General features: G+C 38.7%; 1 protein-coding gene across 2 annotated transcripts; it reads right to left on the bottom strand.

Annotated features, from left to right (window-relative positions):
* Positions 1-2,759: 2,759 nt before the first annotated feature.
* On the bottom strand, positions 2,760-7,743 carry LOC147309719 (uncharacterized). 2 transcript variants are annotated; one of them, XM_086269448.1, is made up of 5 exons: positions 7,669-7,743; positions 5,378-5,429; positions 4,342-4,497; positions 4,013-4,108; positions 2,760-3,829 (listed from the first exon to the last, which is right to left on the bottom strand). In XM_086269448.1, the coding sequence occupies exons 3-5, from the start codon at positions 4,453-4,455 to the stop codon at positions 3,590-3,592; spliced, it is 450 nt and encodes a 149-aa protein (XP_086125574.1). In that variant the 5' UTR covers positions 4,456-4,497; positions 5,378-5,429; positions 7,669-7,743; the 3' UTR covers positions 2,760-3,589. The 2 variants fall into 2 exon arrangements, with proteins under 2 accessions (XP_086125574.1, XP_086125573.1); XM_086269447.1 differs by having other exon boundaries at positions 2,761-3,829; positions 4,342-5,429; positions 7,669-7,740.
* Positions 7,744-12,112: the final 4,369 nt, after the last annotated feature.

Here is a 12,112-nt window from a genome sequence, read left to right as displayed (position 1 = left end):
CGCCGGGAGAAATCGATCAACAGGAGTTAACGGAATGCGAAGGCGAGAGGCTAGTTTTTGGTCGATGAAGTTCTCAGCGGCTCCGGTGTCCAGGAGGGGTTCAGATGAGAACTGTTGGTGTTTCAGGTGAAATGTTACTGGTAACAGAAAACGAGAGGGGTCAGAGGAGTGTGAAGGGTCAGGTGGGACTCCCCCGCAGTCTACCTGGCGTCGTCGTTTCCCAGACGTAGCGGGCACTGGGGACGACTGTGTCGAGCTGATCCACAGTAGGTGCAGAGACCCTCACGCCAGCGTCTCTCTCTCTCCTCTTTAGAGAGTCTACCCAGATGCATGGGCTCGTCGCTGGATGTACTGCTTGGGCTAGCAGCTTCTCCTTCAGAGGGGGAGGAGGCTGCGAAGACATGGCCCTCTGAGGCTGGAAGGGTTTGAAGGCCCGAGGGGTGTGGCGATCACATCACTCGTTGGTCGATCTTCAGGGCGAAGTCCACGGCCTCATGCAGAGTTTTGGGGGCCTCACGGCCGGTCATCTCATCTCGGATGCAATCAGCCAGTCCCTCCAGAAAAATGGAGCGTAGAGAAGCATCTCCCCACTTTAGCTTAGCGGCCAGGGTACGAAATTGGGAGGAAAAGTGACAGACGGGTCGACTGCCCTGGCGTAAATGAAGCAGCTGTGACTCCACTTCCACTTCACTGCTCGGGGGAACAAATGTCTTTTTTAATTCCTCCACAAACAGGGCATAGTCATTGCAAGCTGCGGATTTATTGTTGTAGAGAGCCGGGGCCCATTCCTGAGCCTGGCCAGACAAGAGAGAGGTTAACATTGCAACTTTTGCACGGGTGGTGGCGTATTTAGTGGGCTGACATTCAAACAGCATGTCTAAAGTGGCGAGCAAACCATCAGGCCGGCCATCAACTCCGTTCCACTTATCTGGTCCGATCCGGGGCTCTGCGCTCACCGGCGTTGGCTGTCGGTGCAGCGCGGTGATGGAAGTGGAAAGTTGGAGGACAGTTTCGGTGAGAGACTCCATTTTTGTGCTCATCCAATCTACCACACCGGGAAGATATAGTACTTCGGCTTTCAGCCGTTCGAATTCCGCTGGGTCTATAAGCGGCTCAGACATCCTGTCACGATCGGCCGAAGTACACACAGTAATTCGGCGTGCCCGTGTGGCGTGCTGGCTAGACCCAAACGCGGCGAAGGCTAACGATAGGTTGGAACAGACACGCAGTTATTCTAATAATGATCAGTGCACGAAGTGTGGCTTCGGAACTGGCGTTACAGACGGAGAAAATGAATCGAGAGGGAAGGAGGTTCTGCAGCATCCGGTCCCGTACAAGCAGACTGAGAGACAGCTTTTTCCATCAGGCCATCAGACTGCTGAACACGTCATAGACACCTTACCTTCACTACTGGAACTTCAACATTTTGCACTCCATACTGTACAGTAATGCCACTGTTTTGCACATGTCTCAACTCTGTATATCTTTATATATTTTATTTATTGTTTACTCTATTTAATCTGTAAAATATGTGTACACACACACACACATGTAGAAAAACATTTAGTATACACATCCAGAAATTTTTTTTGCATATACTTTTATATATTGTACATATATTTATTAGTTTCAGATTTAGCCATTCGTATATTTTGCCTGTTTATGTTATTGTATTTTGCACAACTCTGTTGCTTGTGAAGCTCGCACACAAGAATTTCACTCACATGTACTGTACCAATGTACCTGCACATGTGATGTGACAATAAAAGTGATTTGATTTGATTTGAAAACACTCACAGTTGCTGAATCAGGCGGAGACTGACGTCGGCAAGGTTTCGGAGCTCCTGACATGAAGAGAACGATGTCTGAGTGGCGAACAGGTGGGTGGTGTCTCTCTTTTAAACCCGGCCCCGTGATCAGCTGATCACCAGCTGACACCAAGTGTATTCCTTCCTCCTGGATCTTGTGGATTTCTTTGCATATTATAATAGTAATAATAATTTTTTTTAAAGGATATTCTTTTAATAATGATAATTTGTGCCTGTGTGAATATGGTCCGTAAGAATCAAGCACAGTTCAAACTATGTGTGGCATATGCCATACCATAAGGAAGCATTTCAAAACTGTATAGGACAGATGTAGGATTTAAAAAATGGAAGATAAGATAGATGCAGACCAGGGAGTTTTCAATCTAAGGATTTTCACTATGTAATAGCCCTAAATGAAATCCTTAGATTGGAAGCTGTTTGATGTACACATCTATCTTCTTATGCTATGTAGTGCAAATTGTCTAAGCAAATAGTCATTCACAGAGGTTGTAACTTATTCTCCAGTAAGGTACACTGAAAAAAATGTTTTGTTCAATTTACTCAATTTTTTTATGACAAGTGGTTGCACGAAATAAATTTGTTTGAATCCAGAAATATTTTTTAAGTACACTGAATTTTATTTAAGCGAGTAAAACCAACATATATTTTTAAGCTACTTTAACTTAACTGTTGTGGATACGTCTTAGTCAAATATTATTAGTAAGTCCAACTAAGGTCGTGTTAAATGTACCAGAATAATTTGTTTCCTTTACACTTATGTCCCAAACTTATATTCAAATCAATCAAATTGTTAATTTCTCTCTATTTCAATTAAGTTAAGTTTACTTAAAAAATATTGCTTACCCTGATTTGTAGTTTTTAAAAACGTCAATAATGAAAACTACAACATTCTTTCACATCATTTATTAATGCAAAATTTGTTGCAAACAGAATAAGAATCCACATCTTTAAGGGAAATTGCTGCAATTTGTATAATACAAATTACAAAACTTTTGCCTATGAACTAGTAGCTTTAAAAAGCTGTATTCAAACAAAACAGAAACAACAGACAAGAGAAATGTTAACCAATGTTTCTCTTCCTCTAAAAAAAAAAAAAAAAAAAACTCCTTACATAAAAGAATAAAACACTACCAGCAGTATAATGTATCACAATTAGAAACTGATGCATCCACAAACTAACCAGTTTCAGACTTGCTGTTCTGCGATCCATATTTAGAAATTGCATTTTAATAAGGTAATTAGACTTAAAATTAAACTTGTGTTTTCCTTACTGCTTATTGACCACTGTCTTTCCATTCTAGTCCTTCCTTGAAGATTCTGAATGTTTTACATATTTTCTGACCTAACATACTCGCTTCAAAACAATTAATAGTCTTTAAAGTGTTACCAGTGTGCTGCAGTGTGGTAATCATGAATGTTTTTTTTTTTTTTTTTTCTCCGGTTGAGTTAACACTGATTATACGCAGGGCAGCAGCTATAACTGAATAATTACAAAGTTGCTCTTCAAGCTACTCAAATGTACCACACATGAAACATTCATTATTGAAAGTTAAAATGTTCAATCGAAACATAACACAGAACAAATGATGGTTGTACAAGAGTTTCACTCCTATTCACAAGAGCACCAGTCATTGGTAATTTACATAACAGCATTCTCTTGATGTGTTATTTTAGAAATCTTCCTATCCAGTAGCAATTTTGTTCTTCAGCCCAAAGACTTTGGGGGAGAGCTTTTCACCATCGAATCCCATCAACACTTTCTAAATGAATTCATAATAGTCCTTCAATTCCTTGGGGAAGGCTAGGTTTAGTGCATAGATTACTCCAAGCATCAATGCACAAGCTTGGGCCAGAGATCCAATGTTGTCCATGACTATCTCCCCTTCAACAAATATTCCAATGTCATCATAATGTCCATTTTGTCCATCCTCCCTGTTGATGACATAAATGCCCATGGTGTGCTTCTTCAGGTCTCTCTGGATATCATCTCCTTCAATGTCCTAAACATTTAATAAAAAGGTAAAAGAAAAAACAATTAACTCTACAATTAAATTCCAATCTAGTCGTTTGTGTGTGTGTGTGTGTGTGTGTGTGTGTGTGTGTGTAATACACACACACACACAGATATCTATCTAAAAAGTGTGTGTATAGATGACTTGCTTACAATGACTTAAATGACTTACAAAGAACTCCCGAATAAGGCTTCCGTCCTCTTCACCAAGGTAGAGGCAAAGTGCCCTGAGAACTGCTTCCCTTTTCACTTTAACATCACTTTCAGCCTGTTTAAAGAGAGTTGCTGATTAAACCAATTTGGAAAAAAGAACAATGTCTGACATTCGCAATAAGTAAATTTTATCATATGTCAGTTCAAACATAGTAAATAAAATTTATATATGAAATTTCAAAATTTAGATTGCTTGGCTGGTCACCTAAAACGGCTTATTGGACTCACCAGTGACCTGCCACTTAAGACAAAAGAAATCCAAATAGAATTTGCAATATTCAGATTTACCTCTTGCATGATCTGCAAGTGGTGGGCAAGTTTCTGCCCAGAAACACCGCCCTTCTTCTGGAAAACTGTCATCAACTGAGGTGTAATTCTGTCTAACTGTGCCGCGAAGGTCATCTCCAGTTGAAGTGTTGTAATACACTGGAATTCAGCATTTACCTGTATCTCTCACACACACACACACACACACACACACACACACACACACACACACACACACACACACACACACACACACACACACACACACACAGAAAAAAAGAAGACTGGTGCTTAATCATTGGTATGATTATTTTGTTATTTCTTCATTAAATGCTACAATGCAATTGCCATCACTTCATAAAGCATGATTATCATATGGGTTAGTATACAGTGCATGAAGGATGTTACTACTGTTAATCAAAGAAGAAATGAATGGCATCAGTCCATTTAACGGGTTTAAAGGGTTTTAAAAAGCAGATATTTGTCTGTTTCAGGTGGTTGGCAACACATTTCCTGTGCTCTTTGTCCACTGGTGGGAGTGTCTCACCTGTGAGGTCAGCGGGGCAGAACTCTGCCATCAGCAACAGAGAGCAGAGAAAATTTAGATGTGCAACTAAAAACATGCTTGCCATGTAAGCCCCAAACATCTCTGAAATTGCTCTGCAAACTTCAGAGTACTTATACTTCAGGAGTCCTGTGGGTACCGTAAAGACTCATGTATGCAAACAAACCACATTTTTTTTTGCAATCTGATCCTTTTTCTCTTGGCTGTTTCCTTCAGGGATCACCACAGTGAATGATCCACCTCCATCTAACCCTATGCTCTGCATCCTCTTAACTCACAAGAACTAAATTCCTGTTTTTCATTTCACTTTCGCAAGTTTTTTTTTTCTTTTGTCCTGGATAAAAGAAATTTAATCATATATATTAATTGATATTAATTAATATCAATATTAATAATCACAAGAACCCTTAAGATGAGATAGATAAACTTGTCCCTGCAATACTGTGACAAATACTGTTGTGATAAATATGTAAGGAATTTGCATGTACTTACCAAAATAACACCATCTTCTTGAATAAACAGTAACACATAAGGGGAAGAAAATCTGCCAGAAAAGGAAGACAAATAAAAATAAAAAAAAACTTTAGAAAGACAAACAATTACCGTTTCCAAGCCATTAGTGCATTACTTCATGATACTCCCTTGTAACAAAACAAATCTTACTTGTGCCTCTGTGCAAACTACAGATGGCACGATACCACTTTTTTATGTCCGATACCGATATCATAAATTTGATTATCTGCCGATGCCGATATGAATCCGATATAGTGTATTTTATAATAAATAAAACTGTTTTTATAAATATTTTGCTGCATTTTGTATAAGTTCATACTCAGTTTTAAAAACAAAACATTAAAGCTATTCTGTTATACCTGTATGCAAAAAATACACTGCACCCAAAATATTTTATACTTCAGCAATACTGATCAACCTAAAAAACTTACACCATCCTCCTTATTCAGGTATTCTAAACAGTACATAGAAATATTAAACTAACTAATAGGACTGCCAACTCCCAGCAAAAATATTAGGAAACCACCCCGCACCCTCCGCCTGATAATGCTTAATTGACGTAATCTACTTTAATGCACAGAAATCAATTATTTTTCTATAATAATTTGATTCAACATTTTTCTTCAATACAGTTGCAGACAGCGCAGACAGCGTACCTTCCCAAAGGAAAAAGTGCTATATGTACTACTATTACTAGGGCATATATTAGACTTAATATTTACTACATACAATAATGGATCTCTATACATTTAACCAGATCACCACTTTGGTAGTAAGATTTAGAATAATTATTTATTAAAAGCTAGACATTTTAAATGAGAATAAGAAAGAAAATTATGTCTTTGTGTCTCCCTTTCCCTGTTAATGCCCTACCTGGCCCCTGGCAAAACTTTGCTAGATCCGCCCCTGCACAGTTACCAGCTGTCAGCTACCTAAAAAAGGATCCTGGAGTTATTTGTCTCTCAGAAACAGTTCATAACTTCCCTTCAACTCATTCATGTGACCTAAAATGTAAACCTGTTTCTTCATTACCTGTTCAGCTCTAATGATTCAGTAAAAACTTCTCCTGGTTTCACCTTCATGTTTCCTTCTCACCACATATCCAAACTATCATGACCAGCAGCTATTACGGCTGTGGCTCCAGAAAACATAAGCGGATACTAGAAGTAATATTAAAAAAATTCTAGCAACAGCTTATCAAGCTTAAACGTGCTGCTGTTGTTTATCTGCCGTTTTCCTCTTTCTAGCGCAAACTGGGTGACTAACAAATGAGAGAGACTAGCGACAGAAAAGCCGATCACCTGATAATCGATCAGTTTCATGATTGAAGTAGCAACAGGAGAGGGAGGGGGGAGAATGAGGGAAGAAGTTTTAGCTGTTCAGCATGAAGACACCGAATAACTCCAGCTTTGTGTCTTTTTTCATTCTAGCTGAAGTATAAAACAAATTGCTTCCTTTCCCCCTCAATACAAAACTCCGACAGCCAGTCCAGCTGTGGCTCCATACATCGGTTGTTAAGCTCAACATGGAAATACTATGCAAACATAAAGAGATGAACTTACACACTTGCTTTACTTCTCTGTGTTAGTTTTCTCTGAGATTAAATGCAGCGGTTTGGAAGCACGTAGCGAGGCTTTAAATGCTAAACCAGACCGCTGACAGGTCTTGCACTCAACAGCTCTATCAAGTGAAGCAACTTCTTTTCTGAGTTAATTTCAGTTCTGACAAACATCACTCTCAGTGCCTTTTGATCTCACATTTTTGGCAACCACTGAGTTATTCTCCTCCACAGTTTACAACCATTATTTTTTTCTGCACAAAAGACGTTGTGCAACGCCAATCCTACTTATTTCCTACTGCACCCCTGACTGTGCAGGTGCGTTCAGAAGCCCCCTCCCCCGCCCGACTATTCCTTAATGCCAATGTTGTGGCGGGAGGGACGATTTCTCCACTTAAAACTGCAGGCGACTGTACAGTGAACTTTACAGCTAACTACAGAGAAATTGCCTCGTTCCATAATTTGTTAGTACAAAGTGTGCCACAAGAACTAAGCTAAAAACATATGACATTTTAACGCATCAATACAATTACTCTTTTAATAGAGCAGTAGCTAATAGAGCACATAGCTAGCTTAAGTCAAATTCATGACAAAGTTCAGAGCTGTACAACTACTTAGACTTCTTTCTCCATGTGCACACGTCTTAAAGAGTCAACATGCTTTGACTGAGGTAAAAAAATAAAACAAAAACGACCGTAAAAGGTTTACTTACCGAAGCTAGACCACCTTTATATGAAGTTGTGCGATTAACTTAAGCCCGCTTGCAGCACACAAAGAGTCCGCTTCTTCAGTCCGCGCGCAAAATGGTGGCCTGTCCTAACGCATGCGCAAAATGGCCCAGCAGGAGGCTATGAAAAACATACTTAAGCATTTTGAGCTACATTTAATTAACTAAAATTAATTGGATTAAAACGCAGGGAATGTATTCTGGAGTTACTCGAATTATATATGTAGACAGGAATTACTCATTTGAATTGAAAAGATATACCAAAATATAATATGCTATATTTAAAAGGAGACAATATCACTTTTTTCAGTGTAGGAAAAGTTAGCTGTTTTATTATATTTAGCTTTGTCAGTGTTTTACCATTGCATTTTATTTAAATCAAAATTTCCTGTCCTAACAAGGTTTTGAGTATTTATTCATAATACACATTTTTTACTTTTAGGCTTTTAGGCTTACACAATTCTGTCAGCACTTTGATTTGTTTGAGAAGGGCTGCTTAACTAAACTTAGAGAGAATGTGGTGTGGTGTGGCCTATCACTCATCTAATCATTCTAATAATGGTAGGTTGGGTGTGCTTCGGAAAAAAAAAGACTTAACCCCAAGATAGCTTGGGGTCAGATTTATTTTTTCTTTCTATCTCAATTTCGCATAAAATAGTGTTGATTGCATCCTTTGGACATTCACTACACCAACTGATTGTGCAGCTTGGCCCCTCTCTTTACAGCATACAGCTACTTCTTTGCCAGCATCCTCGGTAACACAGCGGATGAGGAAAAAATCTCACACAGACTTAAGCTTGTTGGTCTCAAACAGCCTCTCCTCCACAGTCCTCATGTATAAAGTGCTCCAAAAACCCTAGCATTAAGGTCAGCTGGTGAATTCTGCGTTTCAGTGAAGCTAGCCAGCAATGGACCACCGTGCTGGCTACTTGCTACACTTACTACAAAGAGTATCAATCAATCTTTTCTTCTTCTTTTTAATACAAAATGTTTTGCTGAAGCCAGGAGCAGTATAAAAGTGACTCCCTCAGATCAATTTTTTGTTTTAGCAGTCATGTAGTCGATGGCGTTACACTTCCTCTTAAAACTGTGATTAAATCCAGTTTCTCAGACAGTGTTCAGTCTGTAAAAATGATCAGAATAGGTGTCCACAGTGTAAATTAGGATTAATACATGTAGTGTATATGTTACACTATGGAACAAACTTTTGGACTCAAGCCTGAACTGATTCAAATTTACTGGTTAAAGAAATAATGAATTTTGCACTTATACTCTTATAGTTATGCACATGTAATTATAATATATGAATTCAGACACACGTGAATGTAAACTGTAACTTAAAAAGGATAGTTAAGACAAACGCATCTGGTTGAAAGCATAAAGTCAGCTTCTGCCAGACACCAGAGCAGTGTTGTTAGAAAGTTAATTAATTTGTTTCGTTTTATTATGCTTCTTTTATTTGTTTGTGTTCACAAACAAAATTGTAGGCTCTGATAAAGCAATATTTGTTATAATTACTTCTGTGCCTTTCGCAGAAAAAGCAAAACTCTGAATATTCATTATTTATACATTTTGAAAAACAAGCGTGAAAAATCTTTTATGTAAACAAGGCTGTTCACATGAAAACAGAGCAGAGTTTTTTTTTGTTTTTTTTGAAAATTCTAATCATACTTGCTTTCTGTCTGACCTTCGTTGGCACACGAAGACCACTTTTTTCTCCATCACACAGACAAAAACAATCTGACATGTTTGCCTGAGGACCATCCCATTTCAAAGGTGGATTTTGTATGTAGACAACAACCTAGTAATTTCCCTCGACGCAGCAGCTGAGCACACGTCTGTGCGATGACAAACGGAAAGGGTTATCTGGTCCCTTCAGAATACCTCGCAAACATCGCTCAGATAAACCTAATTTTGCCCAAGGCTCTCTTCACCTGCTTGAAAAGTAGAGCAATAAATTTGCAAAAATCTCCAAGAATTCCCTGCTTTTCTCAACCTGTAGTAACTATACTTCCACAGGGGCATATCACTTTCCCTTGAGGACTTTGGGGAAATATCATTGAAGCCTTTAGTTTTTATTTTTTTCTGATGGTAAAAATTGCAAATGTCATGGAAGAGAAATCACAAGCTCCATCAGGAACCCCGTAGCACTTTTTAGGGGGTGACAATGCCAAATGTGTTGGCTGTTTATTTATTAATTTTCTCTTTTCTTTGCGTAACATAATTCATGAATATTAATGTCGCCTCATGGTGGGAACTGTTTGCAGTACTCAGTGGGCTGAAAGAGGCCATGAAACAAAGCTGAGAAAAATCATACTCGCTAATGTGAAGTGGGAGTTGTGGGCTTCCAGTGCAGTGGATCAGTCACTGAAATAACCGCAGAGTCATTTGACGTTTTTTTTTAAACACATGAATAAATAGGGGGGAAAAGGCCGAGCAGGCGTTTTCCACTCAAATATTTGACATAATTTTCTCTGACTTGCCAAAGAGCTGTCCAAGAAAAGCTTTACACGCACCCTTTTCTATGAATGAGTCATTCGGGAGCTGTGGGCTGACCTATAGTGGGTCTTTACCCCAAGACTAGAGCTGCTTTTAGAACAGACAGCCAAACTTTAGGTCAGCAGGGATTAATTAGCTTTTTGAAACCCACCCAGCAGATGTCAAGGTAATCTTGGGATGCGGGCTGTAGAGGTCAGTGCAATATCTCAGAGCAGAGGGAATGAAAGCTGATCTCACCACTGTCCAATGCTCTGCCGTGCCAGGTATGAGGCCCACATAGGCCAAGGCCACGCCAGACCTCATTCAGGCCTCATTAATGGCAACACGTATAATTGGGTCACACTTTTAATGCCTGTGATAATTAACATAACTTGGAACAGTGTTTCTTTCCAGCCCCCATCATTAACTGTGCTGAGCATGTGTGAATTATTGGTGATGATCCTAATATTTATTATACAAAAACTTAAAAGACTTTCTGATCTCTTTGGATAAATCAACTTTTATCTCACATTGCCAGACTAACCTCAGCTATTCTGGAGCCCTGTGCCAGCCCAGGAGGAAGCTCCTGCCAAACTCATTATTATTCTGTGAAAGGTGAGAAAACACTCTAAGTTGAGAGGTGCTGAAATCAGAGTTGTCAAGAGCTGGTCTGAACTGCTTTAAATTTCCCTTGCTCTGGTTAAAATATGCCAGGGGCAAATATTACTGTGGACCATTCTGAAAACAACACTTGTAATGTACTATAATATACAGGATTACTGATCACTTATGATAGCGTAGTAACTCTGCAAGAAACTAATTCATCCCGTGAAGTGCAAAAACTGGACCTTCTAGCAAATACAACACACAACAAATCAATCAGGCTGACCTGAACAGTGTGAGCTATTTTCCTTTACTCTATCCCCAGCATATTGCCAGCTTTATTGTTGTGAAAAGAAGCAAAGCAAATTACTTTCTAATCAATAAAAGATGATAAATAAATAATAGATGCTCATTCCATACAATAAAGAGATGTTATTTTTATACAACTTGATTGATGATTAAGAGAGGGAGTTTACACACTTGGCACTGGGTTCTGGGTTTTTTCCCCTTCTTCCCCCATGCCCAGCCAGCTGTTTTGATTCCGATTTTACATAAGTAAACTCATCATTTTGGGTGGTCAGAGTCCATTTCTATAAAACATGCCAAGCACAACAGTGAGAGGAAGAAGCCTTATGAATCTGAATTTAAAATGAGCACTTAATCCTGTGGAGGGAATTTGTTTGTTTTTTTGAAGTAGGTTTTAAAGATTTTTAATGTTCCGGTTTATGTTTTCCTTTTCTTTAGTTTACTAGTAGCAAAGTGATGAGAAGAACAGAGTTCTTAAGGACTGGATAAAATGTCTTTGATGGATCCCTCTATTACACTCAAAATAAATGCTGACTGTACGTAATTAGATTACATGAAAACTTACCCTGCTTCCCACCCTGTGGTTGCTGGGATAGGCTCCAGACCCCCATGACTCTAATCAGCATAAGGATGAATAAATGGATTTTATAATGTAAAATATTAAAAGTAATGCGATCTGGTTGAATGAAATTTACTTGATTGGTATATATTGTTTACATGAGCGGTTAATTATTTGAATAAATACAACTTTCATTTCATATATTTCAGTTTTTGCATTTTTTTGCATCAGAACATGGTCAGCCTTTCGCTAACGTTAACCTTATGTTTTTGAGAAGGCCAAGAATCAGGTTTTTTTTTCTCTCCTGGAAAAAAACTATGAATCGTTTATAATGTGTGTTAGGTAGAATGATGGAATCTTAGTTAGAAGTGGACTAATATTTGTGCTCCCAGAAAATAGAGTCGACGTTTTTTCCCCCATAATGCAAGGCCTGCCTATTGGGGTCATTTTTTTTCCTAAGAATGAAGATCATTGCTAGATAAA

The sequence above is a fragment of the Aulonocara sp. 'chitande type north' Nkhata Bay genome, linkage group LG17 (assembly GCF_057382095.1).
Source record: "Aulonocara sp. 'chitande type north' Nkhata Bay isolate Kocher_YH1m ecotype deep benthic linkage group LG17, A_spYH_male_GT1.1, whole genome shotgun sequence".
Lineage (NCBI taxonomy): Eukaryota > Metazoa > Chordata > Actinopteri > Cichliformes > Cichlidae > Aulonocara > Aulonocara sp. 'chitande type north' Nkhata Bay.
The sequence above is the reverse complement of the archived record's forward strand: the minus strand, read 5'-3'. Positions and strand labels throughout refer to the sequence as shown.

Coding starts and splice junctions, on each gene's coding strand:
- LOC147309719 (XM_086269448.1), bottom strand. CDS start 4,455: ATGACCTTCGCGGCACAGTTAGACAGAATTACACCTCAGTTGATGACA. Junction 4,109..4,341: donor ACTTGCAGATCATGCAAGAG/GTAAATCTGAAT, acceptor CTCTTTAAACAG/GCTGAAAGTGATGTTAAAGT. Junction 3,830..4,012: donor GCCTTATTCGGGAGTTCTTT/GTAAGTCATTTA, acceptor TTAAATGTTTAG/GACATTGAAGGAGATGATAT.